General features: G+C 38.3%; 2 protein-coding genes across 2 annotated transcripts; both read left to right on the forward strand.

Moving 5' to 3' along the window:
* The first annotated feature begins 10,615 nt into the window (after positions 1–10,615).
* Positions 10,616–12,161, forward strand: LOC138891465 (F-box/kelch-repeat protein At3g23880-like). Its single transcript, XM_070198895.1, has one exon. The coding sequence runs from the start codon at positions 11,043–11,045 to the stop codon at positions 12,159–12,161; it is 1,119 nt and encodes a 372-aa protein (XP_070054996.1). The 5' UTR covers positions 10,616–11,042.
* Positions 12,162–15,487: 3,326 nt separating this feature from the next.
* On the forward strand, positions 15,488–15,847 carry LOC138908242 (uncharacterized). The gene has a single exon (XM_070198896.1). It carries the CDS (start codon positions 15,488–15,490, stop codon positions 15,845–15,847), a length of 360 nt encoding a protein of 119 aa, XP_070054997.1.
* The last annotated feature ends 5,295 nt before the right edge of the window (positions 15,848–21,142 follow it).

Here is a 21,142-nt window from a genome sequence, read left to right on the forward strand (position 1 = left end):
TTTTTCCAATGAAAATTATGTGTATATATATATATATATATATATATATATATATATATATATATATATATGTGTGTGTGTGTGTGTGTGTGTGTGTGTGTGTGTGTGTGTGTGTGAATCCTAATTAAGAATTAGGGTGATATAAATCTTATACATATTGTAAAAATCATGAGAAGAAAATTGCTTTGGGAAAGTAATAATGCAATACAAAGCCAAGATAGAAAATACTAGTACAAAAAAATTATTTCTTGTTCTTCTACCTTTGAGTTGAGATATCTGAGAAAAATTTCAACACAATATTTTCATTCAATTTGTTCGCGGAATTTTATTGATCAAAGAGTTGATAGTAAGGATCAGTCTCGGTGTGGATACGAATAGAGTCTTCACACTATCGAAGAAATTTAAAATAAGACTCATTTCACCAGGTACGTCTTAGATCCGATTTTTGACATGCAAAATAATTTTTAAACACGAAAAATTCTACCTAGAATTATTATTGTCTTCCGCTGCGTGTTATGAACACCTCTACTCAATCCTATAATTTCGTGGAACGACTCTTGAGGCAAATAAAAGCAAAGACATATTGACGCTCCGAAACTACTGGATAGGCGAGCTGCAACATACGTGGTAAATCAGAACATACATTTGCAGAAGGGTATAGAATAATTGAGAAAAAATAGCAAATCCAAAGAAGACGCAAAAAGAAGTAGAAATAGAAATAGAACAGGAGGAAAGTAAAGCTCAAAATTGCACCCAATTTCAAAAAGAAAAACGTTGGCATAATAGTAAACAACATTTAAAAGGAGAAGATATAGGATCAAAATTCTGTACCTCTCAACTCAAATAGAATTTACCCAAAAAATGTACTCAAAATTATAACAACAGTTAGAGACTGAAGAGGAAAAAAGAAGCAATAGAAAGCTCACCAGAAACAAAGACATACCAAAATAAGATCAAAAACAAAATAAGAAAATTAAAAGAAATTCAGTTGATTTAGTCATTTAATCGAGCACCCTCAGCTCACCAGTATGCAAATTGGATAAAGTCACCGACATGCATGTGAAAATCTAACAAAAATGTAATGACCTAACCGGTCATTTTAACTTTTAGAACTCCGTTTCCTAAAATAAAACTTCCCGTAGGTACTTGTAATGATTTATGACTTGCGAGGATGGTTGGTTCGGGATTTGGAAGTGTTTGGGATTAAACCGGAACACTTGGTTCCTTAAGTTGGCCTTAAAGTGCTAAGTTTGACTTCGGTCAACATTTTGACAAAACGACCCCGGAATAAAATTTTGATGATTCCAACAGCTCCGTATGGTGATTTTGCACTTAGGAGCGTGTTCGAAAATATATTTGGAAGTCCGTAGTTAAATTAGGCTTGAAATGGCTAAAAACAAGAATTTAAATTTGGAAGTTTGACCGATGAGTTGACTTTTTGATACATGAGTCAGAATCCAGTTCCAAAAATTTCCATAGCTCCGTTATGTCATTTATGACTTGTGTGTAAAATTTGAGGTCAATCGGAGTTGATTTGATAGGTTCCGACGTCGAACCTAGAAATTGAAAACTCTTAGTTTCATTAAGCTTGAATTGGGGTATGATTCATGGTTTTAGCGTTGTTTGATGTGATTTAGAGGTTCGACTAAGTTCGTATGATGTTTTAGGACTTCTTGGTATATTTGATTGAGGTCCCGAGGGCCTCGGGTGAGTTTCGGATGGTTAACGGATCAAAGGTTGGACTTAAAAAGCTGCTGCAATTTTCCTTTCTGTTCTATATTCTGGGTTGTGATCGAACCCAGATATCGAGCCCACGATCGAGGCTTGAGTCAAAGCCAAGGACGAGGCTCAGTATCGAAGCCACGATCGAAGGTCCAGCTCGAGGGCCATGATCGAAGGCAAGGCTCGAGGGCCAGGATCAAGACCCAAGATCGAACTTGATCGAGGCCATGACCATGTCCTAGGCACGAGGCCTAATCGAGGCCATGACCCAGTCCCAAGTTCGAGGACATGATCGAGGCCATGACCGAAGCCCAGGCTCGAGGGCCACAATCGAAGCCACGATCGAGGCAGAATTCCGAAGGCTGCCTAGGGAGTTTATAAAAGAGGACATTCGTCCCATTTGCCATTTTTGACAAACTTGAGCTTGAGCAGAGGCGACTTTTGGCAGATTTTCAAGGAAAAATATTGGAGTAAGTGATTCTAACTCGGATTTGGTCTACATATACAAGTATATCATTGTTTTCACCATAAATTAGTGTTTTGAGATTTGAATTTAAAAATCTTTTAGAAATCTCATAGAAACGCATTTTTGACATTTCGGTATCGATTCAGAGTCGATTTGAGTGAAACTGGTATGGTTGGACTCATAATTGAATGGGTTGTCAGATTTCGTAACTTTTTCCGGATTCCGAGACGTGGGCCCCACAGACGAATTTTTAATTAATTTCGGAATTTTTATTAAAAATATAGTATTTTCTTATATAATTGATTCTTATAATTTTTGGTGATTGTATCGAATTATTTTGGCTAGATTCGAGCCAGACAGAGTTGGATAATCGTGGAAAAGCCCTTATTGTTGATTAAATTGGAGCAAGACGAGGTAAGTCTCTTGTCTAATCTTGTGAGGGAGAAATTAAATCATAGGTGATTAAAATTAAATAATTATTGCTAATTGTGGGGGCTACGTATGCACGAGGTGACGAGAGTCCGTGCGTAGCTACTATTAATGCTAAAGTCCGGGTAGTTTAGGACTCAAAGCATGCATTACTTGTATAAATAGTATTCTTTAATTAATTAATATTAATTGATATATATGAATATATTGTGAATTATTAGGTAAAGATATTAAATGATGGAAATCTCATAGGCTTGATTTTCTGTTTAAATCAATTAATTGTTAAAAGAAATTGTTCTCCTCCCGAATTAATCTTATAATAAATATACTCTCCTTACGGAGGCACATAAGAAAATTTCCTCCTTTCTTGTGGAGCGGGCCGAACGCCTTGGCAGGATAGATGCATTTATGGATCGCGCCGCACGTCCCTCGGCAGTGTACACAACATTCTGGATCGGGTCGTACGTCCTCAGCTGAAATCGTGCTTAATAATAATAATTATTATACGATATTTTAATAATTTATTTCAGCTTGTGAAGCTAATTAATAAATTAGAAAATCCTTGAAATTTAATGAATTATTATTCTTGCTTGTTAATGAATTAATTGTTACTCCTGTAAATGAGATTTAATTGATAAATTAGAAATTATTTGAATTGAAAGAATTTAATTAATATATTGAGAATTGTTACATTTGATGGAATTTGATTATTTCCGCTGATTAAATAAATTATTGTAAATTCTGTAAATCATGCTGATTTAAATATCCTAGTTTTATTTCAGTTATTATTGACCCATAGTGAGTGTCAAAGTCGGCCATCTCGTCTCTACCACTTCGAGATTAGGCTTGATACTTACTGGGTACATGTTGTTTACGTACTCATACTACACTTGCTGCACCTTTTGTGCAGGATCTGAGACAGGTACTAGTGGAGGACCTATCATCACATACCCACGTCATCCCGAGGCATAGTGGTGAGCTGCCTTTCTGAGCCGTTCTGCAGCTACCAGTGTCTCTTCTTATATTTACATTCTGTCTATTTCATTTCAGACAGTATTTGGAGTTTTGTATAATCTACTATATGCTCATTCACTTGTGATACCAGGTCTTGGCACACACATTGGTAGAGTTTGGGTTTATATTTTTTTGATTTTTAATTTTATCAATGTATGCTTAATTTATTAGTTGGCTTGCCAAGCTGTAGTATTGGGCGCCATCACGACCTACAGGTGAATGGGTCGTGACAACATGGTATCAGAGCACTAGGTTCACGTAGGTCTCACAAGTTATGAGCAGACCTAATAGAGTCTTGCAGATCGGTATGGAGACATCTGTACTTATCTTCGAGAGGCTATAGGGTGTTAGGAAATTACCTTTCTTCACATTCCATCGTGCAATTAATGTAGCACTAAAAATCCTTCTCTTATTTTCTAACAGATGGTGAGAACGCGCTCGAATGAAGTTCTAGACTAGGGTAGAGCTACTCCCCCAGTTGTTAGAGGCCGAGGGAGGGCTCCAGCCCGTGGTAGAGGGCGAGGACGTCCCAGGACTATTCCAGTTATGACACTAGTGGATCCAGCAGAGAATCCCATTATTGAGGAGCAGGGTGAGGTGCCAGAGCCAGCTCCGGTGGACTTCACATTTACACCGGGATTTCAGGATGTCATGGGTCGTATGCTGCGATTCATGGACAATATGACTTAGGCCGGTTTATTTCCGGCAGACCCAGCCACATATCAGGCGGGCGGGGGAGCATAGACCCCTACCGCGTAGGCTCATGGACAGGCAACTGTTGTATATCAGACCCAGGACGCACTACCCATGGGTGGAGCCTAGCCAGTGGCAGCAGCTACACCTGAGCCCAGGCCAGCTGTAGCCGCCGATCCTCAGATACTATTGGACAGATGGACTAGACTACATCCTCCTGTCTTCGGGGGTGAGCGACATGAGGATCCACAGGATTTCATTGATCGTTGCAAGGATAGACTGTACAACATGAGGATATTGGAATCCCATGGGGTTGATTTCGCTACTTTTCACCTAGAGGGTAGAGCCCGTAGATGGTGGCAGTCTTATGCTCCTGGCAGATCAACAGATTCTCCTCCCATGACTTGGGACAGGTTCACCCGTTTCTTCTTGGAAATGTATATTCCACCCTCCCGGAGGGAAGAGTTGCGGTTTCAGTTTGAGCAGCTCCAGCAGGGTCAGATGTCAGTGACTAATTATGAGGCGAGGTTTTCTGAATTATCTCGCCATGCACTAATGATACTCCCTACTGAGGCGGAGAGAGTGCGAAGGTTTGTAGCCGGTTTACATACTGGTATTCAGGCCACTATGGCTCGAGAGGTTGAGATGGGTACTTCTTGTGAGCAAGTTGTGGAGATAGCCCGGAGGATTGAGGGTGTACGTCAGTGGAGCCGAGAGAAGATTATGAGAGATAAACAGTTCAGGTACTCTGGAGAGTTCAGAGGTGCTCCGTCCGGGGGCAGAGGTCAGTTCGTGAGGGGGCAGTCCAGCAGACCCCCATATCCAGAACCACCACCTCCTCGAGGTGCTCCAGTGCGACCTTATCTCAGTGCTATCCCAGAGAGTTCTTACCGCCCACCAGCTATTCAGAGTCCTCCCAGTGGATATTCATGTCTCCAGGGCCAGACACTTAGTCTGTAGCCCATCGCACCGAAAAGTTGTTACGAGTGCAGGGATCCCAGTCATATGCGGAGGTTTTGCCCCAGGCTTCGGGGTAGACCAGTACAGCAGGGTCAGCAGCCTATGCTTACCGGACCAGTTGCTCTACTAGTAGTCCGACCACCCAGAGGTGGAGGACAGGTGGGTAGGGGTCGTCCTAGAGGTGGAGGTCAGCCATGCGGAGGCCAGACAGTTGGCGCTCCAGCTCGGTTCTAATGCTTTTCTAGCTAGACCAGATGTAGAAGTCTCAGATGCCGTGATTACAGGTATTATTTCTGTTTGTGGCAAAAATGCCTCAGTATTATTTGATCAAGGATCTACGTATTCATATGTGTCATCTCTATTTACTCCATTCCTGGGTGTTTCTCGTGAGTCCTTGAGTACTCCTGTTTATGTGTCCACTCCTGTGGGCGATTCTGTTGTTGTGAACTGGATCTACCAGTCCTGTATTATTACATTCTGTGGTTATGAAACCAGAGCATATCTCATATTGCTTGAGATGACCGATTTTGAAATTATTCTGGGCATGGACCGGTATCTCCATATCATGCTATTCTAGATTGTCATGCCAAGACTGTTACCTTGGCTATTCTAGCATTGCCTAAGCTGGAGTGGAAGGGTTCACTTGTTAGTTCATTTAATCGAGTTATTTCTTTTATAAAGGCTCAACACATGGTTGATAAGGGTTGTTTGGCTTATCTAGCCTATGTTCGGGATACTACTGTAGAGACTCCGGCTATTGATTCAGTGCCTGTAGTTCGGGAGTTCCCCGATGTATTTCCGTCAGATCTTCTAGGTATGCCACCTGATCGTGATATTGATTTATGTATTGACTTGGCTTCAGATACCCAACCTATATCTATCCCACCGTATCGCACGGAATTGAAAGAATTGAAAGAACATCTTGAAGAGTTACTAACCAAAGGGTTCGTCAGACCGAGTGTATCGCCTTGGGGTACACTAGTATTATTTGTGAAAAAGAAGGATGGAACAATGCAGATATGTATTGATTATCGCCAATTGAATAAAGTCACTATTAAGAACAAGTACCCGTTGCCGCGTATTGATGATCTATTTGACCAGTTGCAGGGTGCTAGGGTATTCTCTAAGATCGACTTAAGGTCGGGGTACTATCAGTTGAAGATTCGGGATTCGGATGTTCCAAAGACTGCTTTTCGGACTAGATATGGTCATTATGAGTTTCTGGTGATGTCCTTCGGTTTAACTAATGCCCCGACAGCGTTCTGATGAACAGGGTATTCATGCCATATATTGATTCGTTTTTCATTGTCTTCATTGATGACATATTAATCTATTCACGCAGTAAGGAGGAACATGAGCAACATATGAGAGTAGTGCTTTAGACATTGCGGGAACAAAAGCTATATGCTAAGTTCTCTAAATGTGAGTTTTGGCTTGAGTTTGTAGCATTTTTGGGACATATTGTATCGGGCAAAGGTATTAAAGTTGATCCCAAAAAGATTGAGGCAGTTCAGAATTGGCATCGTCCCACTTCGGCGACTGAGATCAGGAGTTTTCTGGGTTTAGCAGGTTATTATCGTCGGTTCGTGGAAGGTTTTTCATCTATTGCAGCACCTTTGACCAAATTAACCCAGAAGGGTGTTCATTTCCGATGGTCTGATGATTGTGAGTCAAGCTTTCAGAAGCTCAAGACAGCATTGACTACAACACTCGTGTTAGTGTTACCATCTGGTTAGGGAATATATACAGTGTATTGCGATGCGTCACGCGTTGGCTTGGGTTGTGTATTGATGCAGGAAAGGCGAGTTATTGCATATGATTCACGTCAGCTGAAGCCCCACGAGAAGAATTATTCAGTACATGATTTGGAGTTAGTTGCGATTGTTCACGCTCTAAAGATTTGGAGGCATTATCTTTATGGGGTGTCTTGTGAAGTTTACACTGATCATCGCAGTTTGCATCATTTGTTCAAGCAGAGGGATCTAAATTTGAGGCAGCGCAGATGGCTGGAGTTACTAAAAGATTATGATATTACTATCTTGTACCATCCGGGCAAAGCAAATGTGGTTGCAGATGCCTTGAGCAGGAAGGCGGAGAGTATGGGTAGTTTGGCTTTCATTTCAGCAGAGGAAAGGACATTAGCCTCGGATATTCAGTCCTTGGCTAACAAACTTGTGAGGCTGGATATTTTAGAGCCCAACCAAGTTCTTGCATGTGTGGTGGCCCAATCTTCACTATTTAAGCAGATCAAGGCTCGCCAATATGATGACCCATACTTTATGGTTCTTCGTTAAACGGTACTACGAGGTGGTGCCAAGGAAGTTACTATTAGAGAGGATGGTGTTCTGCGACTCCAGGATCGTCTATGTGTTCCTAATGTGGATGGACTGAGGAAAAAGATCCTGGAAGAAGCACACAGTTCTCGGTATTCTGTTCATCCAGGTGCTACTAAGATGTATCGTGACTTGAGATAACATTATTGGTGGCGACGAATGAAAAAGGACATAGTTGAGTATGTATCTAGGTGTCTAAATTGCCAGCAAGTTAAATATGAGCACCAGAGGCCAGGTGGCCTACTTCAGCAGATGACTATACCAGAGTGGAAATGGGAACGAATTACTATGGACTTTGTAGTTGGGTTGCCGCGGACCTTGAGGAAGTTTGATACAGTTTGGGTGATTGTTGACAGGTTGACTAAGTCGACACATTTTATTCCTGTTGTGACTACGTATACTTCAGAGAGGTTGGCCCAGATTTATATTCAGGAGATAGTTCGGTTGCACGGTGTTCCAATTTCCATCATATCAGATAGAGGCCCTCAGTTTACTTCACATTTCTGGAGAGCAGTACAGAGTGAGTTGGGGACCGGTGTAGAGCTCAGCACAGCCTTTCATCCGCATACCGATGGACAGTCAGAGAGGACAATTCAGATTTTGGAGGATATGCTCAGGGCATGTGTGATCGACTTTAGAGGTCAGTGGGATCGTTTCCTGCCTTTGGCCGAGTTTGCATATAATAACAGTTACCAATCCAACATCGAGATCGCTCCATTTGAGGCTTTATATAGTCGGTGATGTCGTTCACCTATCGGATGGTTTGAGCCAGGTGAGGTTAAGTTATATGGTACTGATTTGGTAAGGGATGCCTTGGAAAAGGTAAAGTTGATTCAGGAGCGACTTCGTACAGCACAGTCCAGACAAAAGAGTTACGCGGATTAGAAAGCGCGTGATATATCATTTATGGTAGGTGAAAAAGTTCTTTTGAAGGTTTCGCCGATGAAGGGAATTATGAGATTCGGGAAGAAGGACAAGTTGAGCCCAAGGTTTATAGGCCCATTTGAAGTGTTGAAACGAGTTGGGAAGGTTGCTTATGAGCTTGCATTGCCTCCCAGCCTATCGGGAGTTCATCCGGTTTTTCACGTATCTATGCTCCGGAAGTATCATGCCGACCTATCACATGTGTTAGACTTCAGCACAGTCCAACTAGATAATAGCTTGGGTTATGAAGAGGAGCCAATTGCCATTGTTGATAAACAAGTTCGCCAGTTGAGGTCCAAGAGGATTTCTGCAGTAAAAGTCCAGTGGAGGGGCCAACCAGTCGAGGAAGCGACTTGGGAGGCCGAAGAAGACATGCGGAGCAGATATCTACACTTATTCAGCACTCCAGGTATAATTCTAAACCCGTTCGAGGACGAACGTTTGTTTAAGCTGTGGAGAATGTAATGACCCAACCGGTCATTTTAACTTTTAGAACCTCATTCCCTAAAATAAAACTTCTCGTAGGTGCTTGTGATGATTTATGACTTGCGGGGATGGTTGGTTCGGGATTTAGAAGTGTTTGGGGTGAATATATGACCTATAAGTTATATTTTTAATTTATATTTTTGTATATATGACCTATAAGTAAATGCACATATTTGATATATGTATTAGGTATATTTAATGTATAATTTATGTACTCTTGGTAAAATCTGAATATATTTTATGTATATTTGACATGAAATATTTTTCAACTTTTCGATGTCTATGCATAAAATATAATGCATATTTCATAATAATGTACATTAAATAATTAGTGTATATTATTGTTATTAGGAGATAATATCAACATTTCACTGTAACTTTTCAAGAAATAGATGATATATTCAATATTTTATTTTAGTACTATTATTTTAACTGTGATAGTCAATATATAATAGTAATATTTAATATCCTTTTATAATTATTTGGTTTTCATCTATATATTATTATACACTATATATTCTAGATTTATTAGTTTCATATTCTTTAAATGATACAAAAGCAAAAATAATATAGAAAGACAATATCTTTTAGCAAGAAAAAGAGAAGAGATGCTTGGGTAGTTACAAATGTACATGTTTAAATAGAATGTATATTATCCTAATTTAAATTCCAATTAGAAAAAACTTTAGGCCACATTGTTTCTTTTTCTTGCTAAAAGATATTAAATACAAACCTCTCACTTTAATAGTAACAACGTATAAAAATATCTCGGATAAGATCCCTATAAGAAGAATTAAGTATCAAACTTATTTCACATGGAAATTTCCATTAGCAAATATAAGGAAAAGAAAACGTGATACTCCTAGTTCTCCCAAACAATATTTATTTTAAAGTCTTAAATATTAGTACTTCTATAATTCAAATAAGTAAAGATTTAATCATTCAAAATTTCTAGTTGATTTAATGCATGATTCTTAATTTTGAGGGGTGAGAAATTGGTGGATAGATCATAGATGGTTATTCCAGTTTTATAAGTTTTTGTTAAGGAAAGTAAATCTTTCGTTGACATATTTTGTTAATTAACGAATGCTGCTAAGATTCATTAAAAATTTCTTAATTCTTGCATATTTACGTTTTTGCCCTTAAAATAAGGGTACTTTCACGAATGGGCTGAAAATCATAATCCAACCACATCTAACTAGCAGCTTGGGTTGGGCTGTCCTACCATGTCAAACCCATTTTGACTCTGTATTGGTAACATATAATCCTCACCCCTTATCTATAAAGCCTACGGCTAACTTGTTCTTTCAATTAAGCAACGCATCAACTTCTTTACTCTTTTGCTTCTTTGGGATAAGGTGTAAGTTCTTTTCTCTCGATGTTTTTTACATTAACTTATTCTTCATGTAGTGTTGCTTTGTTGTTTTTCTTATTTATTATACTTTGTATTTATTGTATTATAGTCAAGGTGAAACTATGTGTTGATATGTAGGTTGAAGGCTTGAAGCTTTCCTTAATAAACTTGGCTTAGCAAAATCATCCATATTTTAAAAAAGAAGCATATCTAATGGTTGAATATTTCTGGGTTTTTTTTTTCTGCGAATATTCATCTGCATATTGTATTTTTCACAATTGTGTATAGTCTTTGTTTTACTGTTTACGTGCTCTTGCTAGGGTTATGCTACCTGTCGGGCCGTTAACCTAACATATATTGTTTAGGCGTTTCTATCAATTTTGATTTTTACATAAATATATGACAAACTATATTTTTAGCAAAAAGAAAAATCATAAAGACATACACAATTGAACAAACATGGTTGTGTATTCGGTTATTTTGCAACAGCGTAGTTGTCGGCCTCCTCTAACATATTACTCAAGTAAGATGTATTTGAAAATATATTCTAACTAATAGTATTCTCTAATTGTTGTAGGTTTCTTCTTCAATTTCTGCTCAACATAAAGGTGTTCAACCTGTGGATTAATAATTAAAAGTACTTGCCTTGTCGTATGTAGGAATGGGAACTCACGTCCAAGAGGAAATAATTGTCGATATCCTCAGCAGGTTACCTGTTGAGTCTCTTATGCGATTTAAGTGTGTTTCTGGATCTTGGAATACATTAATCTCATCATGTTACTTTAGGACGAAGCATCTCAATATTGCCAGCAGGAACCAAAACCTTCAAAAATTGCTTATTAGCCAAATATCTTATAAGGATGGTGAAGCTAATACCAGCATCTCTTTTTCTTCTTTATCTTTGAATATTCAAGTCGTACGAAAACTTGATTGCCCATTAAACTATGAACCAAAGTATGGCAGAATATATTGTTGTTGTGATGGCTTGTTTTTAGTCGGGCTTCAGAATACACCTAAGAGAGATCCTTCGATATTATTGCTATGGAATCCCTCCACAAGAGAAACAATAGTACTTCCTCATTCAGATTACTCCACCGTGGACAGAAATAGATACACTTTTGGATTGGGTTTTGACTCAAGTAGTAATGACTATAAGGTCCTTAAGGTTAATAACGAGGATGACACCCTCAATGAAATTCTCTCAGTTAAAAGTGGTTCTTGGAGAAAACTTGCTAATAAAAGCTGTAGAAATAACGTATCATGCTTGTTTATGCATATGGATTTGGCATTTGTACATGGAGCATTTCATTGGCTAGGACGTATTCAGCTCCCAGAGTTTATTGTGATCTCGTTTAATATTTCAAATGAAACGTACAGAAATGAACCGTTGCCAGAGCCAGTGTGCTTGACGATGACAGTGAGAGAGTCAGTTGTATCAGTGTTGAAAGGAATGTTATGCGTTTATTCTACTTATCATGACGGGAGCACATTTAATTTATGGGTGATGAAACTTTATGGTGTCAAAGAATCTTGGTCTAAAATGCTTACTATACCTGCTATTGGGGTTCCTTTAACTATACCAAAATACATATTTGCTGATGGTGAAGTGCTACTATATTGTGAATATTCTGAAAGGACTGTATTTAGGACATCGAAAGGACCATTTATTGAATGGCCCGATCTGGTCCGTGATGACATCAATGAAGATTCCATTCTCGATGTATACGTTTATACCCAGAGCTTGATGTCTCCAAAGGCAATCACTAATAAGCTTCGTTAATTCGCATTGCTTAGTAGTAGTATATACTCTACATGTTAAATCATGTTGCAAACTCATATTCTCTTAAGTTTATTTATTCTTGCGAGTTTTTGGAGGTTTCAAGTTTGATTTACCTTTTATTTTATATTATAGTTGGGGATGACTCGTGTACGATATAATAAACCACTCGTTCAGAACATATAAAATCCTTCCAGAACAGTAAGATTTTCCAAAGATAGAAAACCATTTATTGTAAAAGTTAGATTTAGTAATTAGTTAATTACAGACAAGGCAGATGCACCTTGACTTAAGCGGAAAGTTCGAGATTGCTCAGTGGCATAAAAGAATCCCCCGTTTACTTGATTTGAGCTTCAAAGGAGAAATTAGGAATGACTTTAGATTAATCAACAAGAGTTTGAACAATATAAGGAATTAATTTAATCTGCAATATAATTCTAGGGATAAACATCATCCGTTCTTGTAGCCATAGTTGAGTGAACTTAATGCTCTTAGTTGAATGCGGGGGAATTAACTTGGGAAATTAACTATTGGGTGATTGAGAATTTCGTTATTTGTTGGGAAAAGGATTTGGCTCCTCGTTTCCTCTCGTTTTTATTACGCTCTTATTAGGATGAGTGACACATTTCTCATTTAATGCTAATAATTTAGATTTAATTCACCAACCTAGCTTTATATATATATATATATATATATATATATATATATATATATATATATATATATATATATATATATAGTGGGTTAAAAGGATTTTTCAAGACAATTTTGGATAGAGATTATTTTATTTACAGAATCACCACTTGGAATTGAATTTCAGTGTTTCAAGTAATCTTATTAAATCCCTAGTCAAAAGGAAATTGACTCCATTTATTATTGATCCGCGAAAACAAAAGTGTACGAAATTCTATTGAAATCCACACTTCGGGGTTTTAGTGTCTGGTTTCCATGAATAAAATGGCCAAGCGAATGATAAGTCAAGAAAGCAGCACGCAAATTGCCATCGGGTATCCTATAAATGGGGTACCATGCAACCGAAAACAATGTTGCCTTTTAGTGTTATAGCACAAAAATATAGTTACCTTTTGTGTCTCGTCTTATTATAGTAATACTTTTCACAAGAAAGGCATTCTTTAGTTTAGTGATATATAAGGAGATCTTGAACTGATACTCATCGACAAGTGACTCTACTTATCCTCAAAATCAAAAATTACTAGTCATACACAAATCTTCACATCAACCCAATATAGAAAGTTTTTTGCAAAAAACTAAAAGAAAGTGAATTTGATACCCAAATGAAGAAAAATAAACTTACATGATATTACCTTTAGATTCTGATAGTCAAATTTTAAATGTACTGAGCCTGAGCCTGGCCATTTGAAGTATCTGTTACGAATGTAAGGTAACTTTAGAGACAGAGTAAGATAACAGAAAACAATAGGACACTTTCATCAAAAGAGTAAAAGGACAATGGAGAAATTTCTTATACACACCTTTTAGCTTAACGAACATGGTTTCATCTTTACCACAAAAAAAAAAGTGATTTTATATGATTAATTGTCTTTATACAGTCACTTCCAATATCAATTTTGCATATAAAAAAAAAAGAACATTCAGCTTCGAACACAATGGCACATATTTACCTAGCATTCGTATAGCAGTACCAACATTTAAAGTGCTTAGCAAAACTTTACCATAATATTTCAGCACACACGGATCACTATATTTCCTCTTAAATTTTATTTTTCCTCCCAGAGTAATTGAGCAAGACTCATCACTATATAAACAAAATTGGGGTCTAAATGGTCTCCACAATTCACAATTCTTAAGGAGAAAATCTGGGCAGTAGCTCTGCACTGTATTACAGCAGATATTTTGAGGCAGTAAATCACAGAACTGGACAACTTAGTCTTTATAACAATTGTAGATATATCTCTTATCTTTATATAGCCTTTTGAATCACCCCAATCCGATATTTAGAGAAAACGTTATGCCCAAAATAGTAACTGCTGCACAATTAACGGGATTAAATTTCTGATTTTAAATGACTAAAATTCACCATACAAAAGATATACTAATTCACATATAGATAGAGTAAGAAACTTGACACAAGTTTGAGAGAGTTTCTCCACAAAATCCAAAACCTAGGATTTCCAAAATAAGCTTAACCTATCTTGATTCTTGAAGGTAAATGAATATTTTTCCTCACCACTCCATTTCTTTTACCATGTTTGTCTTATATCTTTATTCTCTTCTTAGAGGCTTAAAACTTAATTGGCGTAAATTTTAATCTAGATCGATATTCAAACACTGTCCATACAAAACCACACATTTCAAGAAAGCTTTATACCTAAAGCCAAAAAGGAACGAACTGAAACTGATGTAGTATAGCTTCAAGAAATAGAAAAGAAAAATTCATTTATATCACGTAGCAAATTGATCAAATACTCAACTTCGCAATCCTTGAAAATTAACCCAGAACCTAAACTGAAGCATCTAAAAAAGTAGCACAATAAAAATAATTTCTGAAACTCACATCAACAAAAATGGCACAACAAATTGAGACTTACACATGCATTGTGAGGGTGCGAAATAATCAAGGCAGCAAAAGTCTTGGTGGCCAATTCATCAAGTTGGCTAGTACAACCCCTTTGTAAACACTTGTTAGCCCAGATACATCTCAGGCCAATCGAATAAGGGAAAGAAGAAACCCTTTTATAACTCTTATAGTTTAGACATGTAAATATTTTTTCACAATTATTTTTTCCTTTTTGATACCTGTAAATATAAATAATTTCTACTAAATAAGAAAATCAGTTTTGGTCAATTAGACTTTGACCGACTCACTCGTCTCTCTCTTCTTCTCTCAACCCTTCTAGGGTTTTCTTCCGTCGTTTCCTCCATAGCTAACAAGCTTCTAACCTAACATGGTATCAGAGCAGGAATATAGATTCCTCTCGTCACAAGCTTTCTTCCGATGGTAACCTTGTTTGAAATCGTCAGGAATTGAATCTGATCGGCGACGTTCAGAATACATTCGTGAAATTTGGGGCTTCCTTCAATCTCCGCGTATATTCGACTTGTATTGCTTGAATCGTCAATAATCTTCAACTTACTCAGTAGTTTTTCTCTACCTAGGGTCCATGGCTGAACAAGACCTCACTTCTTCGGGTTTTCAGAAGAAGGACGGTATCGTGGTCACTCCTAATCACAAGCTTTGGTATTCCTTTGTTGTTGATGTTCATTGCATGTACTTGATTTGGATTTGTCTCTGATTATTTTAACATACTATTGTAGTTTCTTAGTGTTAGCTTTAGTCACTGCTGAAAATGGGTACTGTAATAGATGATGTTAACTCTCCTTCACCTTCCAACGGTTTTGCTTCATTTTCCTTGGATCCCTCACATCCCTTCTATATTCATCCCTCGAATAATCCTGGAAGTCAACTGGTATCTGTACCATTCAGTGGTTGTGGGTTTATGTTATGGCGTAACAGTATGCTCAATTCCCTCTCCGCAAAGAACAAGCTTAGTCTATTAGATGGCAGAGTCAACCAACCCACTCCTGACTCTCCTTATTATCCATGTTGGGAAAGGTGCAATGATATGGTTAAAGCCTCGATAACTAATTCAGTATCTAGAGAAATAGTTGTTAGTGTGATGTATTTTAAAACTGCTAAGGAAGTCTAGAAAGATATAAATAAAAGGTTTGGTCAGTCAAACGAGTCTAAATACATCCAAATACAAAGGAAGATCAGCTCTACTACTCAAAGCTCCTCTAATATAGCTTCTTACTTCACCAAAATGAGGAGTTTGTGGGATGAGCTAAATTCATCATATGTAGGTCCTACTTGTTCATGTGGTGCATTATCGAAATTCATAGAGGATCAACAGTTGTTTCAATTTCTCAATAGTCTCAATGAGTCTTACACAACTGTTAAGAGTGCCATTATGTTAATGAATCCTCTTCCACCAATCAGCAAAGCTTATAGTCTTCTACAGCAAGATGAGAGTCAAAGAGAAGCTCACTCTGCTACTCTTAACTTCTCTGGTGATGCCACCTCTTTCTTGGTGTCCCCTGGTACTCCTACCACAAATAGGAACTTCAGTCAAAAGGTGAATTTTGAGGCCAGGAAAACTACTCCAAATGTTTCTTGCAAGTACTGCAAGAAGCCTGGCCACACTGTAGACAAGTGTTATAGACTTCATGGGTTCCCTACTGATTTTAAATTCACCAAGAATAAGAAGTATGCTTCTTGTGTCCAGACTGAAACTCCACCCGCTACTGCTGTCACTTCCACTTCTTAGCATGCTGATTCTTCAGCCCATGGGTTCACCAAGGAGCAGTATCAACACCTGTTGACCTTGTTCCAACAATCTCAGATATCCAATACTTCCACCTATGATGCCTCTACTGTGGATCAATCTGCTTTGTCACACTTTGCAGGTTTGTTCAGTAAGTATGCTGTAGATTCTTAGGCTTCTCATGTGTATGCATCCTCTCAATTAGGTGTCACTCCTTGGATCTTAGATACAGGGGCTACTAATCACATGACTCCACACAAACATCTTCTTTTTAATGTCCAACCATTAATCAAGCCCTTTCTTGTCACCCTACCTAATGGATATAAAGCTAAAGTTATATCAACTAGATCTTTGTATCTTAGACATGATATAATTTTACTTCAAGTTCTTCTTGTGCCATCCTTTCACTTCAATTTAATATCAGTTCATCAGCTTATCTGTCAGCTAGATTGTTCAGCACTTTTTACAAAAATAATTTGTTTTTTACAGGGCCCTTCTCTGAAGAGGCCACTGAAAATTGGTAAATATGCAGGCAAACTGTACTATCTCCCTCCAGATGCTGACCTCTTTCCTGTTCCATCTGGTTCTATGAATGTTTCTTCTTCTAGTAGTATACCTAATTCTGTTTCACTTGTATCTGATAAGTCCAGCCATGTTGTCACACATGTTAATGGTACTCATGCTTGTAATCAGTCACATTGCCTTAATAAATTGGACTTGTTTTGGCATCAAAGATTAGGACACATGCCTTATCATAGAATGAAAATTATTTCTTTCTTGTCTCATAAAGTATCTTCCAAGCAATGTTTTGTGTGTCATTTTGTCCACTAGCAAGACAACAGAGATTACATTTTCCTGGAAGTGTTATACACTTTTCTGCCCCTTTTCAATTAGTACATATTAACATTTGGGGTCCATATAACACTAGAACTTATAGTGGATTCAGATATTTCCTAACTTTGGTTGATGATTATACTAGAGCCACATGGACTCACATTCTTTCTTGCAAGAGCAATGCCCTCTCTTTTCTTAAAGCTTTTACTGTCATGGTCAAAGTTCATTTTAAATCATCTGTTCAAACTTTTAGATCTGACAATGCCTTTGAACTTGGTGGCAGTTCTGAAGCCATCAAGTTCTTCTCAAGCCAAGGCATTCTCCATCAGACAACTATCCCCCACACACCTCAGCAAAATGGGGTGGTTTAAAAGAAACACAAACACTTATTGGAAGTATCCAGGGCTCTTCTTTTTCAGTCTAACCTTCCCCTTAAATATTGGGTTGACTGTGTTCTAACTTCCACATACCTCATCAATAGACTTCCTTCTGTTGTTTTGAAGAGTCTTTCCCCTTATAAGAACTTCATGGCTTCCCTCCACTTTATGATCACCTGAAATCCTTTGAATGTTTATGTTTTGCTACTTCACCTAAGTTTAGCAGAGATAAATTCCAGGCAAGAGCTATTCCTTCTATATTCTTGGGGTACCCCTTTGGCAAAAAGGGTTACAAACTTCTTAATCTCACTACTCATTCCATTTTATTTTCTAGGGATGTAGTTTTTCATGAACATATATTTCCCTATAAATCTGATCATCCTTCAACCTTTCCCTCTTCTTCTATATCAGATTTTGTATATCCTACAACCTCGTTCCCTTCATCTTATCCTACTCTTGTTGTTTCCACATCCCAAGACGCTCATATTCCATCAACTCTTTCTCTTTCCCCTCTTTATGCCTCTCCTCTTCTCATCCCTTCTCCTCCACCTTTGAGGAAATCCACTAGAACAGTCCAACAACCTTCCTATCTCAAAGACTATGTATGTTCTTCTGTCTCTTCCACTAATTCTCTTCCTACCTCTTCCAAAGTATCTTCTGTTGACACCCACATGCATGAGCCCCAGTTCTACCAGCAGGCTGCCTCACATCCTGCTTGGCAAGAGGCCATGCTAAAGGAATTCCAAGCCCTTGAGGCAAACCATACTTGAGATATTATCCATTTACCTCCTCACAAGAAAGTTATTCCTTGTAAGTGGGTTTACAAAATCAAAAAAAAAAGGTTGTTGGTTCTATTGAGAGATATAAGGCCCGGTTGGTCATTAAGGGTGACACTCAAAAGGAGGGCATAGATTTTACTGAAACTTTTTTCCCTGTTGTCAAATTGACCATAATCAAGTGCTTACTCACTTTGGCTGTTAAGTGGGGCTGGACTGTTTTTTAACTTGATGTGAAGAATGCCTTCCTTCATGGGGATCTCCATGAAGAGGTTTATACAAAGGTCTCACCTGGTCTTGATGTGTCTGCTCCCTCTTCTTCTCCTCCCCTGGTTTGCAGACTCAAGAAGTCCCTCTATGGCCTTAGGCAAGCTTTTAGACAGTGGTTCTCAAAACTGTTTGAAGCCTTGCAATCCAGAGGCTACATTTCCAGCATGAATGATTATTCTTTATTCACCAAGGTGTCCTCTGATTCTCTCATTGTATTGGCTGTCTATGTTGATGACATATTGCTAGCTGGTAATGATATTGTTGAGATGAACTCTTTAAAGTCCTTCTTGGATGCTCAATTCAAAATCAAAGACCTGGGCTTAGTTCACTACTTTCTGGGATTGGAAATTTCTCTTCTTCCTCAAGGTTATGTGATGAGCCAATACAAGTACACTTCTGATCTCTTGTTTAAATTTAATTTTCAATATTTCTCTCCTGTCATGACCCCTTTGGATCCTTCTGTGAAGCTGGTGTTAGACATGGGTGAGCATGTTTCTGATCCTAGCTTGTATAGGAGATTGATTGGGAAGCATAATTTCTTGCAACATACTAGGACTGATATCTCCTTCTCAGTTCAACATTTAAGTCAGTTTCTTCAAAAGCCACAAATACCCCACATGTTGGCAGCTTTGCATGTTCTCAGGTATTTACTTAATGACCCAGCTCAAGGGGTGATCCTCTTCAGTTCATCTGATTTGTCTCTCACAGCATATTCTGACTCTAATTCGGCTGCATGTGCCATTTCTCGCAAATCTGTCATTGGCTATTATATTACTCTTGGTGGCAACCCAATTTCTTGGAAAAGCAAGAAGCAACCCACTATCTCCGTGTCCTCAGCTGAAGCTGAATACATAGCACTTCGCAAAGTTTCAGCTGAGGTTTCCTGGTTGCTCAGACTACTGCATGATCTTGGTTTGTCCATTTCTAGCCCAGTTTCAATCTATTGTGACAACCAGGCTGTAATGACTCAACCGGTCATTTTTATTTTTAGAACCCCATTCCCTAAAATAAAACTCCTTGTATGTGTTTTTAATGATTTATGACTTGCGGGGATGGTTGATTCCGGATTTGAAAGTGTTTGGGTTGAAATCGGAATACTTAGTTCCTTGAGTTGGCCTTAAAGTGCTAAGTTTGACTTCGGTCAACATTTTGAGAAACACGACCTCGGAATCGGGATTTGAGGATTCTAATAGCTCCGTATGGTAATTTTGGACTTAGGAGCGTGTTCGAAATTTTATTTGGAAGCCCGTAGTTAAATTAGGCTCGAAATGGCTAAAACAAGAATTTAAGTTTAGAAGTTTGACCAAGGAGTTGACTATATGATATCGGGGTCGGAATCCAGTTCCGAAAACTTACATAGCTCCGTTATGTCATTTATGACTTGTGTGCAACATTTGAGGTCAATCGGACATGATTTGATAGGTTTCGGTACCGAATGTAGAAGTTGGAAATTTTAAGTTTCATTAAGCTTAAATTGGAGGATGATTCATGGTTTTAACGTTGTTTTATGTGATTTGAGGTTCCGAATAAGTTCGTATGATATTTTAGGACTTGTTGGTATAATTGGTTGAGGTCCCGAGGGGCTCAGGTGAGTTTCGGACTGCTAACGGATCATTTTTGGCTTTTGGAGCATTGCTGATAGCTCCTAATTTATGGTATTTTTAACCTTCTACACGATCGCGTGAACTGGGTTGCGATCGCGTATGCTTAATTGGGCAACTCGGAATTTGTTCTATGTGATCGCGTGGGCAAGTCCGCGATCGCGTAGGTTGAATTCAGTTGTGCAATGTGAACGCGTGGCTAAGGCCCCATTCGCGAAGAGGAAACAAAGCAGAAAATGACCACGCGCTTAATGCTTCGTGATCTCGTGAGGAGGCTCGCGAACTTGTAGGCTTGCGGAGACTGTGCTACGTGATCGCGTGGGAATTTTCGCGATTGCGTAGGGTTATTTTCTAGGGAAAAAAATTGTGATACGCGATCGCGTGAGTTGGTCCGCGATCGCATAGAAGAAATCACTGGGCATGGAGTTTAAGTTCTGAAAATGGGACGTACAATTTTCCATTTTTAACGATTTGGAGCTCGGATTGAGGCGATTTTTCAGAGATTTTCAGAAAAAACAATGGGGTAAGTGATCTTAACTCAATATTGGTTAAGTTACCCAAATCTATCACCGTTTTTATCATTTGATTGGTGAATTAAGTTGGAAAAGTTTGAAAATCCTCTTGGATAAATTCGAGGATTTGAGGGCCGAATTATTATCGAAATTTAGTAATTTTGGTATGGGTAGACTCGTGGTTGAATGAGAGTTCATATTTCGTAACTTTCGCCGGATTCCGAGACGTGGGCCCCACGAACGATGTTTGAATTAATTTCGGATTTTTATTGACAAATGTAGTATTTTCTTATAGAATTGATTCCCTATA

Source organism: Nicotiana tomentosiformis, chromosome 3, assembly GCF_000390325.3.
Source record: "Nicotiana tomentosiformis chromosome 3, ASM39032v3, whole genome shotgun sequence".
Classification (NCBI taxonomy): Eukaryota; Viridiplantae; Streptophyta; class Magnoliopsida; order Solanales; family Solanaceae; genus Nicotiana; species Nicotiana tomentosiformis.